Source organism: Crinia signifera, chromosome 1 (assembly GCF_055691185.1).
Source record: "Crinia signifera chromosome 1, ASM5569118v1, whole genome shotgun sequence".
NCBI lineage: Eukaryota > Metazoa > Chordata > Amphibia > Anura > Myobatrachidae > Crinia > Crinia signifera.
Genome location: NC_139217.1, coordinates 264,433,443 through 264,454,300, shown reverse-complemented (window position 1 = coordinate 264,454,300; position 20,858 = coordinate 264,433,443). Strand labels below are relative to the sequence as shown.

General features: G+C 41.7%; 1 protein-coding gene across 2 annotated transcripts in view; it reads left to right on the top strand.

The window, feature by feature from the left end:
* Positions 1–20,858, top strand: part of SBNO2 (strawberry notch homolog 2) — a 69,298-nt gene that overhangs the window by 37,283 nt on the left and 11,157 nt on the right. For both annotated transcript variants that reach the window (XM_083182399.1, XM_083182408.1), the window contains 17 exons: positions 1,078–1,238; positions 1,317–1,450; positions 2,041–2,131; positions 7,954–8,097; positions 10,353–10,470; positions 10,606–10,711; positions 10,937–11,090; positions 12,170–12,346; positions 13,365–13,462; positions 13,580–13,659; positions 14,330–14,521; positions 17,136–17,263; positions 17,338–17,469; positions 19,831–19,966; positions 20,119–20,231; positions 20,322–20,393; positions 20,554–20,662. In XM_083182399.1, coding sequence (XP_083038525.1) covers positions 1,078–1,238; positions 1,317–1,450; positions 2,041–2,131; positions 7,954–8,097; positions 10,353–10,470; positions 10,606–10,711; positions 10,937–11,090; positions 12,170–12,346; positions 13,365–13,462; positions 13,580–13,659; positions 14,330–14,521; positions 17,136–17,263; positions 17,338–17,469; positions 19,831–19,966; positions 20,119–20,231; positions 20,322–20,393; positions 20,554–20,662 — 2,145 coding nt within the window. The remainder of the gene's footprint in view (positions 1–1,077; positions 1,239–1,316; positions 1,451–2,040; positions 2,132–7,953; positions 8,098–10,352; positions 10,471–10,605; positions 10,712–10,936; positions 11,091–12,169; positions 12,347–13,364; positions 13,463–13,579; positions 13,660–14,329; positions 14,522–17,135; positions 17,264–17,337; positions 17,470–19,830; positions 19,967–20,118; positions 20,232–20,321; positions 20,394–20,553; positions 20,663–20,858) is intronic.

Below are 20,858 nucleotides of genomic sequence, written 5' to 3'. Positions count from 1 at the left end.
TAAGCCCAACATGTCACCGAGCCCGCAGCGTGACGAGTGCAGCGAGCCCGCAAGGGGCTTCAGAGAGCTCGAACCCCGGTTGTAGTCACAGCAGTCGGCATACCGATGTTGGGCTAATCCTAACTGTCTGAGCGTCATAACACACCCAAAATAATCTGATTGTTAACTGCGTTTAACAGTTTAATCTAGACAGTAACATAATTGAACCATGAAACCGTGACCATGTAAAGAAAAACAGTATTCTCTTTTGAGATTATTCATTGTACAATGATTTTGAAATTGCAACTCTAAATATTATGCCATTTTACTGCCCCTGGATCATACACGTTTCCTTACTTGCACTTTCTGTTTCTAATTGACAAAAAATAACTGTAAGCATAATCACATACTGCCATTTCTTTTTTCACATGTGCAGTTTCTAAATCGTGACACAGTGCACTTTTGGTGTGCCTTGAGGACCGTGGTTGGGAATGCCTGTCCTAAGCTCTCAGCTAGTTAATGATGTGCTCAGATTAATAAAATGTGCTTACCATTGCACCTTTCTCACTAAAGTAACTCTGTAACACACCTGAAGATTCTCTGTTCAACCAGTATACTAGTTACTTATTTGGAATAAAAATCTGTTTATGGGAGAAAACGACAATCACACATTTTGCTTCTAAGCGTCAGAAAATAAATGAAAATGGTTGTCCAGGCAAGGTGGTAAAATACCTTTTCAGTCATCTTCTTGCATTTGACAGCAAGTGCCCTATTGTCATTTGTCTTAGACTGCAGTTATACTGCATGTATAGAACACATTGAGATTAGTGTGTTTCAAAGAACAGCATGTGGCATTACCTTAGCACATATAAGAAGAGTAGTGGACACATGTAAGCCCCTTGTGACCATAATAAACACAGAACCATATCCTTTTTCATTCGATTTTGTTTTTTGTGCCTGGAAACCGAATTGCATGTGAGTACATGATCAAATACAGTGATTTGATATGTAACTGCACCAAATTTTAAAGCTTGGGGTGCATTGGACCTGTGTTAACTGATGATGTATGATTATTTTTTTTGTCCTATCTCCTATCAGCTAAACTGGGTATACAGCACCCTGACAGAGTAGTAGAGACTAGCACCCTGTCCAGCGTCCCTCCTCCAGATATCAGCTACACTCTCTCCCTACCCAGCTCTATTGTTGATAAGGGCCTGCTGTCTGCTTTGCAGCTTGAAGCTATAGTGTACGCCTGTCAGGTGAGTGCTGGAACTAACTAGACCGTTTAGCTGTTGTGACTGAATATATGGTTTTATGTGTACTCTGTTCTTATACAGCAACATGAAGTTATCCTTCCAAGCGGACAAAGGGCTGGATTTCTAATAGGAGATGGAGCTGGTGTGGGAAAGGGGCGGACAGTTTCTGGAATTATACTAGAAAACTTCTTGAAGGACAGGAAAAAAGCTCTTTGGTAAGAACCAATTTATTTATGTCTTGTTTGAATAATTTGCCATTACATGATTTGTGCAGAGAAGTAATCTAAATGTACACTATATATATATATATATATATATATTTCTGCTTTCTTGTAAGTTAAGAAGCCACCAGGTAAGTATTTGGTGAAGTGTCCATTTTCAAGGACCTCCTATTTCTTCCCTGTGCATACTGTACCATACTGTAAAATAGGAGATCTAAGGAAGACTATCAGCAGTACAGACTGCCCTGCCTCCAAAATAGAACATAGTGATTCCTATTGTGATAAGTATTTTTTCTTTAAAATGTTAATGTAACTGAATAAAAAATTACTATTCAAGAAAAGTAACTATTTATGTACGAGTTACAAAAAAATAGAATGATATTGAATAGAGTATTTGGCCACGACAATGCCCTTTTACCTTTTAATGGAGGATGTTACTCTAAATAAATTGCCATCAATCTGTAGACTGGTACCGATTTCTGTTTCTCACAATGTTGCACTGCCGCCTTGCAAACGTTTGCAGTATTTCAGTGAGTTGTTTTATCTGTTCCTAGTGTGCCCTTCAAGTGTGTATTTTCCCACAGGTTTAGTGTATCCAATGATCTGCGCTGTGATGCAGAGCGAGATTTGAGAGACATTGAGGCGAGCTGTATTCCAGTGCATGCTCTCAGCAAGGTCAGTATGTATTACTGCATTGGGTACTTGTGAGTTATCCGGGCTGCCGATTTTGTCCTTAAGTTTGGTTAACTTAAGGACACCCGACCGACGCGATGCCCACGATTTAGCTCCAAATCGGGGGCATCGCGTCGGTCGTGGCCGTTATAAGGGGCCGCGACGCGATGCCCCCGATTTCCCATAGACAGTAATGTTAAAAGACACGATATCGGGGGCATCGCGTCGGTCGTGGCCGTTATAAGGGGCCGCGACGCGATGCCCACGATTTCCCATAGACAGTAATGTTAAAAGACACGATGGACCCGATTTCCCATAGACAGTAATGTTAAAAGACGCGATGGACCCGATTTCCCATAGACAGCAATGTTAAAATAAAATTACAATGTGAAATTGGGCAATATGTTTTTAAAAAAAATGTTTCATGGCCCCCCACCACCGTTAACGCCACCCCGCTATTGACGCCAACCCGAAGCGTGGCGAGCGCAGCGAGCCCGCGAGGGGCGGCGGTACGCGTCCTCCGACCTTTTCATGCCCTACTATCCACTAGGGCGTGGAGTGAGAATAGAATAGTGTGGCGAGCGCAGCGAGCCCCGCGAGGGGACGCGGACACCTGTGAAGCCCGCAAGGGCACGCGGATACCTGTGAAGGTGTCCGCGTCCCCTCGCGGGGCTCGCTGCGCTCGCCACGCTTCGGGCTCGGTGGCTCGCTGCGCTTGCCACACTATTCTATTCTCACTCCACGCCCTAGTGGATAGTAGGGCATGAAAAGGTCGGAGGACGCGTATCGCCGCCCCTCGCGGGCTCGCTGCGCTCGCCACGCTTCGGGTTGGCGTCAATAGCGGGGTGGCGTTAACGGTGGTGGGGGGCCATGAAACATTTTTTTTAAAAACATATTGGCCAATTTCACATTGTAATTTTATTTTAACATTGCTGTCTATGGGAAATCGGGTCCATCGCGTCTTTTAACATTACTGTCTATGGGAAATCGGGTCCATCGTGTCTTTTAACATTACTGTCTATGGGAAATCGTGGGCATCGCGTCGCGGCTCCTTATAACGGCCACGACCGACGCGATGCCCACGATTTCGGGCGCGATGAAAAAATCGGCAGCCCGGATAACTCACAAGTACCCTGCATTGTCTTCCATTCATTACTTACCTCATCGCTTAACTGCACCATCAAATTATCTTTTTCCTGCACCCATCAACCTAGGCAAGTATGAACAAACATTGCACCCACGAATCATCCCTACTTCATATGTCTATTGGTGACCTCTCTCTCAACCATGGATCTTGTACAAACCGCACTATCTGCTCTTGTGCCTCATTCCACCTCCAAATTTCCTATCCACCTCATACTTTCAGGCCTCCTAAACTTACCACTGGAACCATGCCTCTCCCGCTCCAAACCACTTGCCTATTCACCCCCCCCCCCCCCTTTATTTTCTACATGTTATAGTCCTAGCTCCAGCCACTAAATAAAATCTCCGACAATCCATACCTTAACAATGTCATACCAAAAAGTCTTCCACCTGCAAAAGTTAATCTTCACTTCTGCGATCCACTTGAGTAATCTTACCCCTAAGAAATTCATCCTTTAATCTTACAACCTTCCCCCTTAAAGTTCCAGGCTAATGTACTTCACTTCTCTAATATCCACCCTGTGTTATACACACTGATTCTTTTCTGCCCATTTGTAGCCTATGATTTTGCCACCTGCTCCATTCAACAGGATATTTCCACTGCCCTATAACACATGCCTGCCCAAGGTTTACACTCACACATCCACTCAGTTCAGTTATTCCTAGAAACTGAAAGCAAGGTTTCTGTACACAAATATGTGCAAGAGGTGTTATATAATACGGTATGTTGACAAGAACATTGTCCACCACACAACAGCTGCCACATCGTTTAAAAGAGAAGACTTTCACTTTCATTTGTGGGTATGCTATTTGTACATGTGGTTATGGGCATGATAAGACCTCTAGGGGCCAGATGGATTATACCTTGACAAGAGATAATGTGGAGGGTGATAGAGTGATAAACATCCAGCCAATCAGCTCCTAAATGCCATATTACATGCCAGGTTTGCAGTAAAGAGCTGATTGGCTGAACGTTTATCACTCTTCATCACCCTCCACTTTCTCTTGTTAAGGCTTTAATACATCACTTTGATTCACCAATATTTTATTATCAGGCTTTCGATTTAGATCTCCCGAATATTAAAAAGTACATTTTCTCAGAAAGCTGTATGTGTTCGGCTCTCGCTGATTAATTTTCGGTTGATATTGGGGCTGCATTTTGGGGATCTAGCTTAACTTGCCAGAAACATTGACTAAAAGCTTGTATAGTGAGATGATGTAAATCTCTGCAATTCCTACATGGGGCGTTATTCAACGTGGCCGGCGAGGGGGTTTGTACGGCGAGGATTGTTTTTCCATGCCGAAAACAAGCCAACCTTGCCGTAGTCAATGTAACGGACAAATCCTCACCATGAGGACACGAGGATCCCCTTAAATGGCGTGGTTTGCCGCAAATGTAGCAAGTTAGCTGCTTTTTGTGGCAAGCCCCGCCATTATAATGGCCACACTTGCCATTTCCACCTTGCCTCAGGTAACAGCGAGTGAAGGGGAGGGAGTTGCATACGGACGGCAAGCTATCAGCATTGAATACCCATGACGGGCAACCCCTGTGTTATAAAAATAAAACACTTGTAACGAAACTAGCAAAAGTCAGTTATTGGTTAAGTGAAACGTTCTAAAATATTGGATCAGTTGTGATGAATGTTTGTTCTGTTACGATGCGTATTAATATGAATAGAAGGCAATACTGTCCCTTTTTTGGTTAGTGTTAAATCTTTCTTGGCTGACACAGTGCATTCTGCTTTTATAATATGGTCAACCATCTGTGTTTGTAACCAGGAGCTCTGCGTAGTATTTGTCTTATTAAGAATTCATTCCCACCACATGAAAAATTCAACTTGCAAATTATTCACTTTATATGTTTTCTTTTGAATAAAAAGAAGAAAAAAGTTATCACTTTTTTTTCCTAAATAACTTATGTGTTACGCTGGAGAGTTCAGTTGCCCTAAAAATCTCATGTGAAGAAAAGGGTATTTGATATGTAGTTCACATGCCGTACACTGGACACATTTGCAGGTTTTTTGCAATATACAGTAGCAATTAGTCCAGAGCCCTATCACTTTTCCAGTTAATTTCAGTGGGGTTTCCATTATGTGCTTTTATTGAAATATTTGAGAAGCCCCCTTCCCATCTCCGGTTCCTTTTACCAGCCCCGCGATAAACAGCCAAGCTTGGTGATAATTGGTGAGTCCCTTTAGAAAGCCTAAAGGTGCCCACACACTAGAAAGATCTGCGATCATAAGATGTGCGCATAAATTAGCCTTCAAATTTTTTGCCTGTCCTGGACAAAAGATTTCAGGCAAGCGCACATCTTTACCAAAGATTTCTCTTAAGATTCCATGTGCGTTCCTATGGATCTTTTGTTAAATCTTCTGATCTTTCATGCAGCACGTAAGATCAGAAGATTTAGCAAAAGATCCACGGGAGTGCGCATCGGACCGAAATCGACCGTTTTTGACCGATTATCGGTAAACATCGGCCGATTTATCGTCAATCGGTCAAAAAATCATTCTAGTGTGTGGGCACCTTTAGCTGGTTCTTATTAACAGGAAAATATTCAATTTGAGGTTATACATTTTAAGTGTCCAAATATTTTTTTTAACTGAGGTAAGAAAGGATACTTCATTTACAGTTCGATCCTTACACCGTAAAGGCTCACAGGCAACTGCCGCTGATGGAAATGTGTAGGGGAGACACCCCATCACCCATCCCGTCCTAAAGCGCCATGTGCCTGTTCTGTGTGGTGTGAAAAAATTAGTCTCCTTACTTTCCGGACAGACCCTGTATGCACAGAATTGCAGTAGTGATAGAAATGCACTGTTCAAATGTATTGTGTATTCCTGGCATTGACTGGATGGTGCCTGGTCATATTCACTCTAATGGGAGCCTTGCGTTAATCTCCTGCAGTGGTGTGCCATTCACAATTGTTGTGTCTAAAGGCACAGAAAATGAGTGACTTGCACATTCACATGCACGTGTGTTCAGCAGGGAAGGGCTTTTACACTTCTGTAGCATTAACATGACTCTGGCAAATAACGCTAAAGCCCGAGCATGTAACTTTGAATCAATACTAGTGAGTTCAGGGCTCCATTGACAAGCACATTACTTGTACTTAATAATGTGGCACCAGTACATTACTGTTTACATCACACCCTGATTGCTGCAGGCATTTTTTGTCCTTTTATATTCTCCTGTACAAGTAGGTCACACTGTTGCTTTTTACTAAGATTGGAAAGAAATAGTGCACGCATACAATCAGCGCTCAAAGGGTAACCAGAACAGTGATAACAAATATTAAAAGACTAGGTAATTCATCGCGCCCTACGGGCGCTCTTCACGCACTCATACTCCCGCAACTGCCCCTCACTCAACCGATGCACCCCACCAACCCACACCACCCACAGGAGACACCTATTTCAGATTTCTACTGCAGAACATCGCTTTAAATCTGTAAAAGCTGCTATTGTGGTTTTATCTGTGCTATGTGAAGAACTTAGAAATATTGGGATAGTGCTACTGCTCTTAAGGCCCCCATACATTATGCGATTTGGGCCTGATTTCACCAGATTCGGATGAATTGGGCCGTGAAATTGTCCCAAATAGCATGTTTTTGACACCCTGTCCGACCCAATGCGCACCGGGATCGGAGTCGGGCAGTCGCACTGGCTGCACATAAGATTTCCTATATCTTATGTGCAGTCTCCGGGCAGGGTCAGCAAACGGGGAACTGCATGGAGCCGGGCAAGTTGAGCTGACAAATAGTCAGCAGGCTGGGACGCCGGTGAGCCGGGCATGGGGAGAGGCTGGCAGGGGCAGCGGACACATAGGCAGAGGTCGTCGGCGCTGGTGAACCGTCGAGGGGGAACAGCTCACGTGCTGGGCAGGAGGACCAGGCAGCCGCAGCTGCAAGGAAGAAAAACCCAATACAAATGAATGGGGAGGCAGTGATTGGCTGAGAGCTCTCTCAGCCAATCATCAATTGGCTGAGAGAGCTCTCAGCCAATCACTGGCTCCCCATTCTTTGTATTGGGTTTTACTTCCTTGCAGCTGCGGCTGCCTGGTCCTCCTGCCCAGCACGTGAGCTGTTCCATTCACCGGCGTCCCCCCGCCCGCTGCGGTGATTGACTATTCTATCGCCAGGAGCAGCGCCATTGAGAGCTGCTCCATCTGAAGCTATTCCGAGGTCTTCTGCTGAACTCGCCTCTCACTGATCGCATTGTAATGTACCAAGGATTGCTTTTCAACTGTCCATAATTGCTTATCTAACTGTAAGGGTTTAACTCCTCACCAAGCTATAGATAAAAACATTTAATGATTTATATCCCATAAATGTACATTTATTCTAAAGCTTTGCAATCGTTAACAAGAAAAAAATAGTACATACGCTTGCAGCAAGATGTAAAATCATTTATTTAGAATAAATGTGAAAGCTACTGTATTAGTATTTGAGACAAAGAGCAATGTATGTCTGGTCATTATGAAGTTTCTCTTTTCTTGGCCTTTGTTCTTTTAAGAAAAGAGATGTTCTGTTTTTTTGTTTTACAGTAGTACCTATGATCGCATAGTGGGGTATGATCTACATGGCATTGACATAAACTTTTATATAAATTTTTCTCCCATACCGTATTGATATTTCAATACGTAAGTATTAACAGACTAAAGTTTTCTTCTCTGTTTTATAGATAAAATATGGGGACACATCTGCATCAAAAGGTGTCTTGTTTGCAACTTATTCAGCACTGATTGGAGAGAGTCAGGCTGGAGGTCAACATCGGACCCGGATTAAACAGATCATAGACTGGTGTGGGGAAAACTTTGATGGAGTTGTATCCTTTATTCAAAATTAGTATATACAGTTTATTGAATGGTGATATAATTAAAAAAAACTAATAGTATAGTAGTATACCATAGTCTACATCAGTTGAGATAGCTGTACAAGAGTGTTTGCAAAACATTAACAGTGTGTAATATAATTCTTTTAAAAATGTCATTACATGTACTTTGACTATACTGTATTTTCACAATTACCCTACAACAGTGATGGCTAACCTTGACACTCCAGCTGTTGAACTACACATCCCAGCATGCCCTGCATCCGTTTTAGCATGGCCAAAATAGTAAAACTTTTGCAGGGCATGCTGGGATGTGTAGTTAAACAACAGCTGGAGTGTCAAGGTTAGCCATCACTGCCCTACAATGTGCTATAGATGTATATGTTCAGAAAATGCACCCTATTTGTATATCTTTTGGATGTTAGAAGTACGTATTTGTGACTCTTTTTTTTTTTTTTAAATAAAATGTAATCTAGACATAAGAAGATGCAGAGTAATTTGAAGATGTGTGAAAATTGTGGACAACCTACCTGATATACGGATCTTTTATGTGTTTCTTATTATATGTGTGTAAGAACAGTCTACTCTGTGGGAAGTAAATGGGCACTGTCCTTATAATCTGCTGACTGGTGTTCTCCTGAGTATGTACAGTACAATCTACCCTAGTGTACAATCCACCCTAGTATACAGTGTATATGATGAGTATCCCAGTAGCTGTTTGGTGAAAGAGTAACATGAAAAAATAATATTCTATATATACAATTCACTCTGCTTACTGCACCACTGAGGATCCAGTGTTCCCAGCTATGTATTTACTTTTCTTGCCTCACATAATTATAGCTATTATTGAATCAAATGCAATTAACTGCATCTCTTTAACTTTGTTTCTGCTGGCCTTAAGGGTGTGTGACAATGCAGGAAGAATACATGCTTTTATTCCACTTTGTTTTCTCACCCTGCCTCGTGCATGAAAACAGGATTTATCAGACCAGTTTATAATAATTTACTGTCCTGTCCGGTGTTCCGATTGCAGCAGAGGGCAATGGCATGTGGACAGGCTTTATGCTTCTGTAGCCCATGCAATGTAATGTGTGGCATAATTTGGTGCACTGTGCCCTGTCTGAGGTACTGAAAAAGTCTGTCTATAGTTTTTGTTTGCAGTCCAATCCCATCCTTAAATAATACACCAATGCAGTCATTTAGCTACACGTGTGTGTGTGTGTGTGTGTGTGTGTGTGTCTGTGTCTGTATATGTATCTGCAGGAGAAGATATGAGGAGATGCAGACCAGAGAGATATTCTGGTTTGCTATAATTTACCATGCGAATTGAGAGGCCTATTGCCTATTCCAACTGTCATGCTGATTACAGCAGACAGAAGCATAAGTATAATACAGAGCCTCTATCCCTAGAATTTGTCCCAATCTCCCATTTTAAAAGGATAATTGATATATCTAAAGGTGTGTACACAGGGTGAAATTTTGGCTTAATATCTCTCAGCGATATATTGGTCAGTGCACAGTTTTCATCAGCGACCAGCAATTTGGGCATGAAAATTGCAAGCAATTCTGTCTTTCTGTCGCTACCTCTTTTTGACTAGAAATTGCTGGTTGCTGGGGCACAGTGTATTGTGCACCAGCGACCAACAATTTTTAGCCATAATTGCAGGAGCATGCAACTGTGACCAGTGAAATTAAGGGCTGGCTGCGGAAGCGCGCTCCTAGTGATTTATCTCTCACGACACAAAAAACCGCTTAGGCAATATGGTCCCTCAGCCAGCAATAATGGCTTAAATCACCCCGTGTGTACAGGGCTTAAGTGTATCCGATTGATCAGGTAACCTGATGAAGTCATTTATAAGAAGAAACGCGTCTGGTATTTGAATCCATGACTACATTGCAAAAATGTCAGATAATATATTGGTATGGGAAATTTAATGCTTTTACAGAAAGAATTGTTAAATTTGGATAGTTTTGATTGTTTTATGTGTGAAGTAAAAGGTTAACAGGTGTTTTTTAAATGGAAATTCTCTACAACGGCATGAAAATTCCCCAATAAATTTGAAACCGTGGGTAGAACAAAGCGGTATTTTAAAGTGCCATCCCAATACCCATACAACATATGCAATTTGTCTCTGTCCACCTAACAGTGGACAGTTATCTGGTACCAGTTATCTGTAAAAAGGGTGCACCACCAGGTTTGTTGCTGGAGATCTACTGTTTTGTATGCTATTTCCTTGACCTTTTACAAGATCGTGTTTGATGAGTGTCACAAAGCCAAGAATGCTTCATGCACCAAAATGGGTCGTGCAGTACTGGAACTACAGAACAACCTGCCTTTGGCACGAGTGGTGTATGCCAGTGCCACCGGTGAGTTTAATTTTAGCGCGGTTTAGTGCTTTGCTAGACCCTTCTCCTGTCCACTCTCACAGGTGCAGTCTCTCACTTTTGTCAGGGCCAAATAATTCACCATCTAGCTTCAGTTTCCTTCTCATTCAATCACAGGTGCATCTGAGCCCAAGAACATGATCTATATGAGTCGGCTGGGTATCTGGGGAGAGGGCACGTCTTTTGGCACTTTTGATGAGTTCTTGCACGCTATTGAAAAGAGGTACTTCTTCCATAGTGTAGGGACAAGTGGTTTCATCACGGGTGTCATGGAAAGGACTATGGCAGGGGACTCAGTGGCAGAACTGTGTATGTTTTGGCTCAAAGTAGTGTGGGATCCAGAAAAAATCCTTCATCATTGTCTTCAAAAAATGTTTTCTATTCCCCTTTAATCTGCATTCCTTTGATTTTTTTTTTTTTTTGTTTCAAATTCCCTTTACTTGTACAGGGGGGTAGGTGCTATGGAGATTGTTGCCATGGATATGAAGGTGAGCGGGATGTACATTGCAAGGCAGCTAAGCTTCACTGGTGTTAACTTCCGGATAGAAGAAATTCCTCTGGATGAACCGTTTAAACAGATGTACAATAGGGCTGCACAACTGGTGAGAACATACATTATTTTTGGGGGGAGCAAATGCACAATGAACTTGAAATATAGTAAGCAATGAAGGACATCACATAAGTGACTTAAGGACTGGATTGAGATATGATCAGTAAAGTTGCAGATGAGTGTGTGCGATCACCCAAAGCAAACCAGCCCTGGGCAAATCTGCAAATTAATTGTGAACAGATCGCTAGTCACAAATGCACACGTAATTCATGAACCATTGAATGATGTGTAAATGTAAGCCTGACCCTTCCACAACTTGGCGACAGAGACAGACTGTTGGAGGCTAGTGCCGACACTCTCCTATAAAAAGTCCAGGCACATCTGTATTTTTTCGGATACTCCCAGAAAACTGCAGGTTATCACCCCCCAAATGAAGGCTTCCTGTCCGTTAAATTGTGTAGGGATTGCGATGACGATCCTTCTGGAATTTCTGTTGCTATTTCCCCTAGCGCAATGCTTATGGTACGCATGCGCAGTCATTCGATAATCACTCGATCTGTGAATTTGCAGATCAGCAGTCCCCTCTAAATCAGGCCCTAGAATGCATCCTGACTATGCCCAGCATGTGCTGTAGCCAGTCCAAAGTTACAGCATTTTAAATGGACTTGTAGTTGTAGGCATCTGTACCTTTTTCCTTTTATTGTTGAATCAGCATTTGTAATAGCTCCTGGAGAAAGCCTTGGGGACAGGTAGGGGTGTGTGCTTGTTGAGGCAGGCCATGTGGGGGGGGGGGATTGGCAATTGTAATTGCTCATGGAGGAAGACTATGGGACAGGTAAGGGTCTTTACTTGTGGTGGCAGCCCACTAAGGGGGACGGGGATCAGCATTTGTAATTGCTTGTGGAGGCAGCATAGGGGACTGGGATGGGGGGGGGGGGGGGTCTGCACGTGGCGTGTAGACATTCATTTATGGTGGCAAACATGTCGAGCGAAGAGAGGTCTTGTTCTGGTGCACAAGTCTTGAGTATATTTTAGTAGTGCATTGAATATGGATCGTAGGAGCAAATATAAGATGACAAGATTTAGATTTTTCATTTTACACAATGTTACCTTATTATTTTCTACACTTAGTGGGCTGAAGCACTGGCTGTGTTCCAGAAGGCAGCAGATTGTTTAGGGTTGGAGACTCGCAAATCATTATGGGGTCAGTTCTGGTCAGCACATCAACGTTTCTTCAAGTACTTGTGTATTGCGGCAAAAGTTCAACGGCTGGTTACTTTGGCTAACCAAGAGCTGTCCAAGGGCAAGGTAAGTTTTGACCATGGACAAATTACTGAAGTGGGTGTACATGATACTAAGAAGTATTTGAAAGATTATATTATGAAAGCTACAAAGAAATTTAATTGACAGATTGACCAGAATTCTTATCCCTCACACATTTATACCAATATAAGGTAAAATAGCAAGTGCCCACTCATTCAATGCCCATGAATGTTTTAGACAATTCGCTCCATGAGTGATATCGTCAACGTTTCCCGCGGAATTCTCTAATGTGAACGCTACAGTTCATACACACTGATCGCTATAGTTAACAATATCATTTAGTGATCCCCCGGCTCCCACTTGAACATGCAGTCGTTGATGGTACAAATAACATTGACCTTCATATACAGTAATGTCATTAACGACTCACTGAAGCATGCATTGTTAATGATATATAGCATACAGGCGGGAGAGGATGAAGATGAATGCTACTGAATGTCGTTAACAATATCATTCATATAATTATCATATAATTATCGATCTATCCTATGGGGCTTTAAGGGGGGTATTTAATCTGTGCCGATAGTTTCCGACAAGGGAAATATCGACATTCACCTATTCAATGCTGCTGTTAACGAATACATTGAAGGGTGTCATATGCAACTGTTTAGTCGGAAATGGCTAACAATCCGCGTCAGTTTCTGACAATTTGCAGACTTTAACACTCGTACATTGGATACCAACTGGTTATGTACTGTCTGATGAGAAGAAAAACAGCCAGGTTTCCGACGGTTGGGATATTCCGACAGTCGGAATCTCGGTATTGAATACCCTCTTAGTGTGTTAATGAATACTGCTTCTATGGGTCGTAAACAATAATTTCCGGTTTCTTTTTAAACTAATAAGTGCAAAACATTTTGAGCATATAAAGACTTACTATGCATTGTGTGCTTGTTGTTGTGGAGTTGGTTATATTGCGTGAATAAAAGGGTCCGTGGACATCTCACATTGTGTAATTTTTGGGAGGTGGCATTGTGGCAATAACCAAATGTATTTTTTGCAGTGTGTGGTTATTGGTTTGCAATCTACTGGAGAAGCTCGAACGCGTGAGGTGATGGATGAAAATGATGGACATCTTGACCACTTTGTATCTGCTGCAGAGTGAGTGTGAGAACACAACCACACACAGCATTATCTGTTGTTCAGCTAGTTGTTATATAATGATATTTGCATTGGCAGAAAGTGGAATTCTCACAGTAAACCATTTTAATATTTCAGGGGTGTATTCAAGTCTCTGATCCGGAAACACTTTCCATCAAGCAAGAGGAAACGTGAGAAGGGTTTGCTGAAAAGGAAAAGTGCGTGGCCTTTTGTGTGAAATTTTCTACCTTCCATAAATTAATAATAAACCCATCTGTCTGAGTGTTTTGCTGTGTACCCAGGGTTCGATTCAGTGTAATTTTCTATTCGATTTGGACTATATAGTCCAAATCGACTTGAAAATTAAACTAAATTGAACAGTGTTAGCTGCATTTGGTCCCAGTGCACGGCTTCGCGGCATCGAAAACGATGCTCAATGCTGCATCCTCCCACCCCCGCGTGCTGTCTGTCCCTCCCTCCCACCTGGTTGGGCCATGTGTATACAGCATATTAGTCTTATCCCTTCCTATTGTACGCCTATTGTCCTCCTATCCAACTGATAAGTGGAGTGGTTTTAGGTTGGCAGTTAATATGTCTACACCATATGGTAGACATCGTCAATAGGTCACTGACCCAAAGGCTCCTTGCTGAAAGGGGAACCATAGTGGAATACTCTGCAGTTACATACGGTTTGATGTTAAAAATGACACCCTAAAGACAAAAGTGTCTACCATTTTGGTGTTGACCTTTTGTACCTGTTGACATTGTGTATTTTTTTACACGTCAAGTTATTGACTGTCTGTCTAATACTGGTTGACCCAATGAACCCCATCCTGTTGTCCTGTAACCCCTTTCTGTACTATGAAACTTTCTGTTTACACCCCACAGGACGTGGAAAGGCACGCAGTGGGAAAACATCTCGGCTAGATCTCGGATTAATTCGTATCAGTGAAGAGAGCAGCTCAGATTCTGAAGGAGTGCTGGACAGTGATTTCAACTCTTCCCCCGAGTCTTTACAGGACAATGATGATGTTATCTTTGTAGAACACACATTAAATGGGCTGATACTGCCTGACTATGGTGAGCATTGTGCAGCATAAACTTGACTGTTTTTTTTTTTTTTTTTACAATATGATACAGTTATAAACTTCTTTCTAGCTTTTACAACCCATGAGGTCAATAAAACCCAACCAAAAATGTTAAATCACACCTTAGGGAGCATCTTCTATAGCAATCCGTACATAACATTTGTTGACATTAGAAATATGAAAATTAGATTAACACAGATATATCATTTTTATTTTATCATGGTATCATCACAGACCATCGATTATCATTAGCTCATATTCTTAAGAAATATTGACCACAAAGTGCTTCAAACTGCTTGAAATTAAAGCTGGATACTCATGTGCATGTCACTTTAAATTCTAAATGCTGTGTACAAAGGAGAGTGCAATTCAGCAGTAGGACAGAGACACAATGCTCCACTCTGGTGTACCAGTGTTAGCGGAACTGCGGCTGTATACTGTTGTAAAGGGACTTTAAGGGACATAGGAGAAAAACTAAAATCAGGCGCAGCAAATGAATCCGATGAAAAACAGTATGCATGTATGTGTAGCCTAATTATCACTAATCAGCCCAATCAATTTATATAAAACACCTATGTGATTATTAAACAGCAGTTTTCACGTAGTTTACTGTTCGGTTATAGGCTGAACATAGTTCCGGCCTTTCAACAAGCGGATAGGTGACCTCACCATATGCCAAGTTTATGGGCTTCATGCATGGTGACTACTTCCTATATATAGACCATGCAGTAGTATGCTATAAATATTTTGTGAATGTCTATTTATTACGTTACTTACATAGTACCAGCACTATTAGGTTGTGCACAACAGTAATAAAATGAGACTGGCTGCTAATCACACACACACACACGCACACACGTGAAAGGGGCCTGCTTGCACACTTACACCCCTATATGGCATATAAAGACCAAGATTAGCGCAGCATATTGTTTCTTGGTGGGTTGTATGATCCACTAAAACAGCAATGTTGGGCTACATTCAGGGGAATGGGTGAGTGAAGCTACAGAAAATAATATGTAAAGTTCTGTGTTGACTGTAAAGAGAGTATAAATCTAAAACTTCTATTGGGTAGTAAAGCTAATAATAGAGGCTATGTGGGTGGCTCTGGAATTTGAGAAGTTTGCCCGAAGAAGTGAGCTTTCAGGAAATGCTTGAAGGTTTGGATACTAGAGGAGATTCTTATTGTGAGTGGGAGGTCATACCATAGAGTGCAGTCTAAAAAAAATTCTATAACCAAAAATTAGAGCAGGTAATGCGTGTGGATGGGAGACACAGATCTCATGTCAGGCAGAGTGATTGACTTGGGAGATATTTTAATATAAGCCAAGACATGAATTTTGATGTAGTTGGGTTTGTATCCTTACTTGTGTAAAACTATTTTCTGTGAAATGTGGTCAAATACAGTTAACCAATGAAGGGACTGAGAGAGGAGCGAGAAAGATTACCTTCCACACTCCAGGAGAATTGGTTTTAGTGGTGAAAAGTAGTGAGGAGAGTATAAGTAGATTTGAGTAATGTATCTTCTACATGGGTATGAATCTGAAAGCTGGTAAATTTGACGAGTTGTGGTTTAGCTTGAAAAAAGTGGGGACCGGAAACTGAACCGTGCAGGATTCCAGATGATGGAAGATGCAAACATGAAAGCACATTAGGCTACCTTAGCCAGAGCTCTGTCTGCAGAGTTATGTAATAGTCTGACTGAAGTGGGCCTAGTAAGTTGTGTGACTATAGATACTTCATCTTAATTAGTGCCTTGGGGTTAGCAGCTAGAGCAGAGATGACGTTGGAATTGGTTGTTTGGCAGTGTCCAGAGCCTTATGATAAAGTAGTAGATGGCCATATATGTGAGGAAATCACTTGAAGTAAGAGATTTATGCCAATGACGTTCTACTTTTATGTGAGCGATTTTCCAGCGATGTTTTGAGGTTATTCTGATTAACTCGGAAAGGCACAACTCTCTAATGGCCAAAACCATATACGCTGCAGATGGGGCTGATGTAACATGTGCAGAGAGAGTTAGATTTGGGTGGGGGGTGTACTTCAAACGGATATATATATTGCAGTGTAAAACAGCCAGTATTTACCCTGCACAGAAACAATAAAACACCCAAATCTAACACTCTCTGCACATATTACATCTACCCCACCTGCAGTGTATAGGGTTTTGTCCATTAGAGAGTGATTGTGCCTTTCCGAGTGAATCAGAATAACCCCCTTTGTTCATTTAGAATTTTATGGTTGACCTAACTATATGTCTAGTGTGATAGGTAGTGAAGCCACTTTATTGCAGATAGTGCGACTTGTAGAGGATAAGAAGTGAGGAAGCCAGGCAGAAAATTTGTTGTAGCTTTTTAAAAAAAATCTAAAACACATTTATATGCAAGATAAAAATATAAACATTTTAGTTGTACCCTTGACATTGCTAACTTATTTTGTCTCAAATTGTGAAGCTCAGCAGAATTCTGTCTTCTCATAACAATGTATCAATCCAAATTAGGGTTAAAATATTTGGTTATTTAAGTCTACTTTCATTTCAAATTGGAAGGTATTTCAGGAGCACCATAAACGAGTAGGAGTTAACCTTTGTTTTTGTTTTTTTCTCTTAGGCCCAGAACATGTGGAACACATGAAAAGTGATCTGTTGGCCAAGGTCGAGGAATTAGGAAAGGTGCTACCTCTCAATACACTAGATGTGCTTATAGACCAGCTTGGCGGTCCAGAAAAGGTGGCTGAGGTATGGTTCTATATAATACAGCTTTCTCTATGTTTGATTTCTACGAATAGTCATGGGGACCTCTTTTTTTCCAGATGACTGGCAGGAAAGGTCGAATGATTCGTCGCAGTGATGGATCGGTGGGGTTTGAATCTCGAGCTGAGCAAAACTTATCCATAGATAATGTTAACTTACGGGAGAAGGAACGTTTTATGAATGGAAGCAAGGTGAGGTCTTGGTACCTATGTATCATTTTACACGCTTGCAACACTTCCTATGTCTTTACACTGGACTTTTTTGGAGAATTATCAAACTGACCCTGTTATTTATATACAGTGTACACACACACACACTCAAATTTAGTAATAAACTTGCACGTTTTGTAGAACTCATAAATGTGATCGGATATTTTGCAAACTCAAATGTTTTTTGGATAATTCGCAATGGTCAAACCACATCTAGATATTTTCCTATGGTAAATATACATCTTGGCCAATGTAATAGGCATGTGTTCTAAACTTGTACCAGAAACTTACCTAAAAATAGGTAAGCTTTTGATGGACAAGTTTGACAAATATTTAGAGGACAGCTAAATCTGTGCACACTTCTGTTTCTAAAATTAAGAAATAATTAAAAATATTATAAAATATAAATAAATGGTGTTGGGTAGGGAATCCCTGTGGCATAACGAGCCCCAGACACTTTAAGCCTGTTCCTGTTCAAAACATACAAATTAAAAATGTGGGGTTCCCCTGTACTTGATGAACTTGGCCCATTCCTTAGTCTAAAAATACAGGGAACAAAGTGAATAGGGTCAAAAAGTATTTTTTAGTAAAAACAGCTTGCTTTGCTAGCAGTGGTAATGGCATAAATGGTAAACAATGGGCTGTATTCAATGTTGCCGGCTAGGGGGTTGCTGCGGTGTGGGTGGCTTGTTTTCGCCGAGGATCGCTGAAAACAACCCATCCTCACCATTTAACTACATCGCTGGCTGCTCGTCCTATTCTATGTTCTGGGGGGATCCTCTCTATCAGAGAGTGGCAAATATTCCCCCGAACGGTGAGGGTCGCCATTTTGACAGCCGCACTCAGTGTTTCCACCTCGCGCAGCGAGGTGGAAAATGGCGAGTGCAGGGGGGTCGGTTGAATACTGACCCGTGAGCTGTGGCGGCAAGCTTTCGGCACTATTTGCTGTCACCGCTCGCCATGCGGCATTGAATATACCCTTGTGTCTAGGTCAACAGTCACTATGACACCCATTAATGGTCAACATTGACTAGGTCGACACGGTGAAATGCAGGGAGAAGTAATGCCACAGCAAGGAGACATGCTTCTATTGGTCCCCACAGCAGAGCATTAATCCTCCTAACTAGTTAGTCCAGGCCAAGGATTCCTGGGGTAGACCCCCCCCCCCCCCTTCCCCATTAAAGGGTCATCCTTCCAATTGCACCCAAGGCATTCCCTTTAGTTAGTCACATCCACTTGTCCATGTAAAACTCATACCCTATTACATTTGGCCTATGATGTTTTGGGATTGTTGGAGAAACCAGGAGAAACTCCTGCAAACATTTGATGAGCATAAAAAAATACTCCACTTGAAATGTGTGTACTGAAGAAAGCCAACCATTGCACCACCGTGGTATCACTCCATGTATTTTGGGGGTTGTAGATTTGTTGAATGCCGGACATTGGGGTGTGATGTCTGTGTCAAGTATACCGTAACCACTTGCCTGGCATGGTGCATCAGATGCAACCACACCAGGCTGTGCTTTCCATAACATGGTACTATCTGAGGCAACCTGTCAGAGGGCTCACTGTGCTGATCTGAGGGACCTTTGTTCCCTCTGTTTCCTGGTTTTCTTCTCCTCCCTAATGCCTACAATACTGCCAATCACTCTTGATTGGTCAGCCTGGAAGCACCCAGCGGCTGCAGACAAATATATCCAAAATAGCACTCTTTCCCTGTGGAGCTCCCTGATGTTGTAGACTCAGGTGCTGGGAAACTAAAGTTGTGCTGGTCCCGATGTTCTGTTTGATGTTTCGACCATCAATGCTTGTACAGATGCTTATTTAAAAATATATATATTTTTTTAACCCTTTGAGTGCCGAGTGAATTTGTCAAAATGTGAAAATTGTCATGCAAACATTTTTATTCCTCAGAATGACCTGTAATGATTTCCTTTATATAGGAAATGTAATCTTTTTTTTTTTTTTTTACACAACATTTTTTATTTGAATTTATATAACAAATGTGAGATGCTGGCATTTTTTGCAGATATTTTGAACATCTCACATAGATGATGGCACTCAAAGGGTTAAATAAATTGTATTGTGAATATTCTTAACCTAATTTAAAAAAAAATTCAATGATCCTTTCTGAGCTTTTTTGAGGGTGAACGTTTTTTAAGTGGTTTAAAGTGCACTGGTGCTATAGCTAGCTAGAGCAATTATGTATACCTCCAATAGATATGTCCAAAATCTCCTACTTAAGCAGTGTTATTGCTTTTACAATTCTGTCTTCATTGTACTTTTGTTTTTCCCTTCCCTAATCACAACTTACCCCTCTCCCGTATATAAATAATTTTCCAGCTGGTGGCGATCATTTCTGAGGCATCGAGTTCAGGAATTTCTCTACAGGCTGATCGACGAGTACCAAATCAGTGCAGACGAGTACACATGACATTGGAACTGCCCTGGAGTGCGGACAGAGCCATCCAACAGTTTGGTAAGTACCCATGTGCTTTTTAGACTTCTGTTATAGCTTTCTGATTAGGTCTTTGACATGTACTCATAAGAACCTGTTCTCCTCAGTTATGAATACTTTAATATCACTCTGCTGACATGACATTTAATGTAAAAACACTTTGTTCCCTGCAGGTCGTACGCACCGGTCTAACCAGGTCTCTGCTCCAGAATATGTTTTCCTCATCTCAGAGCTTGCGGGGGAGAGGAGATTTGCTTCGATTGTAGCCAAGAGACTGGAGAGCCTGGTGAGTGGACATTTTATTCTAGCCAAAATAAAGTTGTCGTTTTTTTTTCCTGCAAGTACCAAATTATTAAGACTGTCTCCACACAAACAGGGTGCACTTACTCATGGGGACAGGAGAGCTACAGAATCCAGAGATCTCAGCAAGTACAACTTTGAGAACAAGGTAAGAATGGCTGCCATTCTGAAGGGCGAGTGTGCTTTTAATTTCCAGCTGGTGGAGTAGATGATACGTGTTTATCTTTTGGTTGTATGTTCTGTAGTAGTCTGCAGCTTTGCTTGCAGGGAAGTAGATATTAGTAAGTATTCTTTTTCCCTCTGTATAGTATGGTTCAAGATCACTGGAACAGATCTTATCTGCGATACTAAACCAGACACAAAGGGATGTGCCTCCCCCACTTGGGTACCCAGGAGGACCTTCTGCCTTCTTCCATGGTGAGTAGTTTTACCAACGGAGGCACCTATATGGTATTGTAAAGTCTTGCCATCTCACACGTCATATGTACTGTACAAACAGTGCTGTGTAAGAATTATCTGTTTATTATCTTCACATTGGAAACGGCTTAATTAGGTACACAGTGTCCTGCCTACTCAGCTTATTGGAAATGGTGATGAAACGGGTGCAATAGCA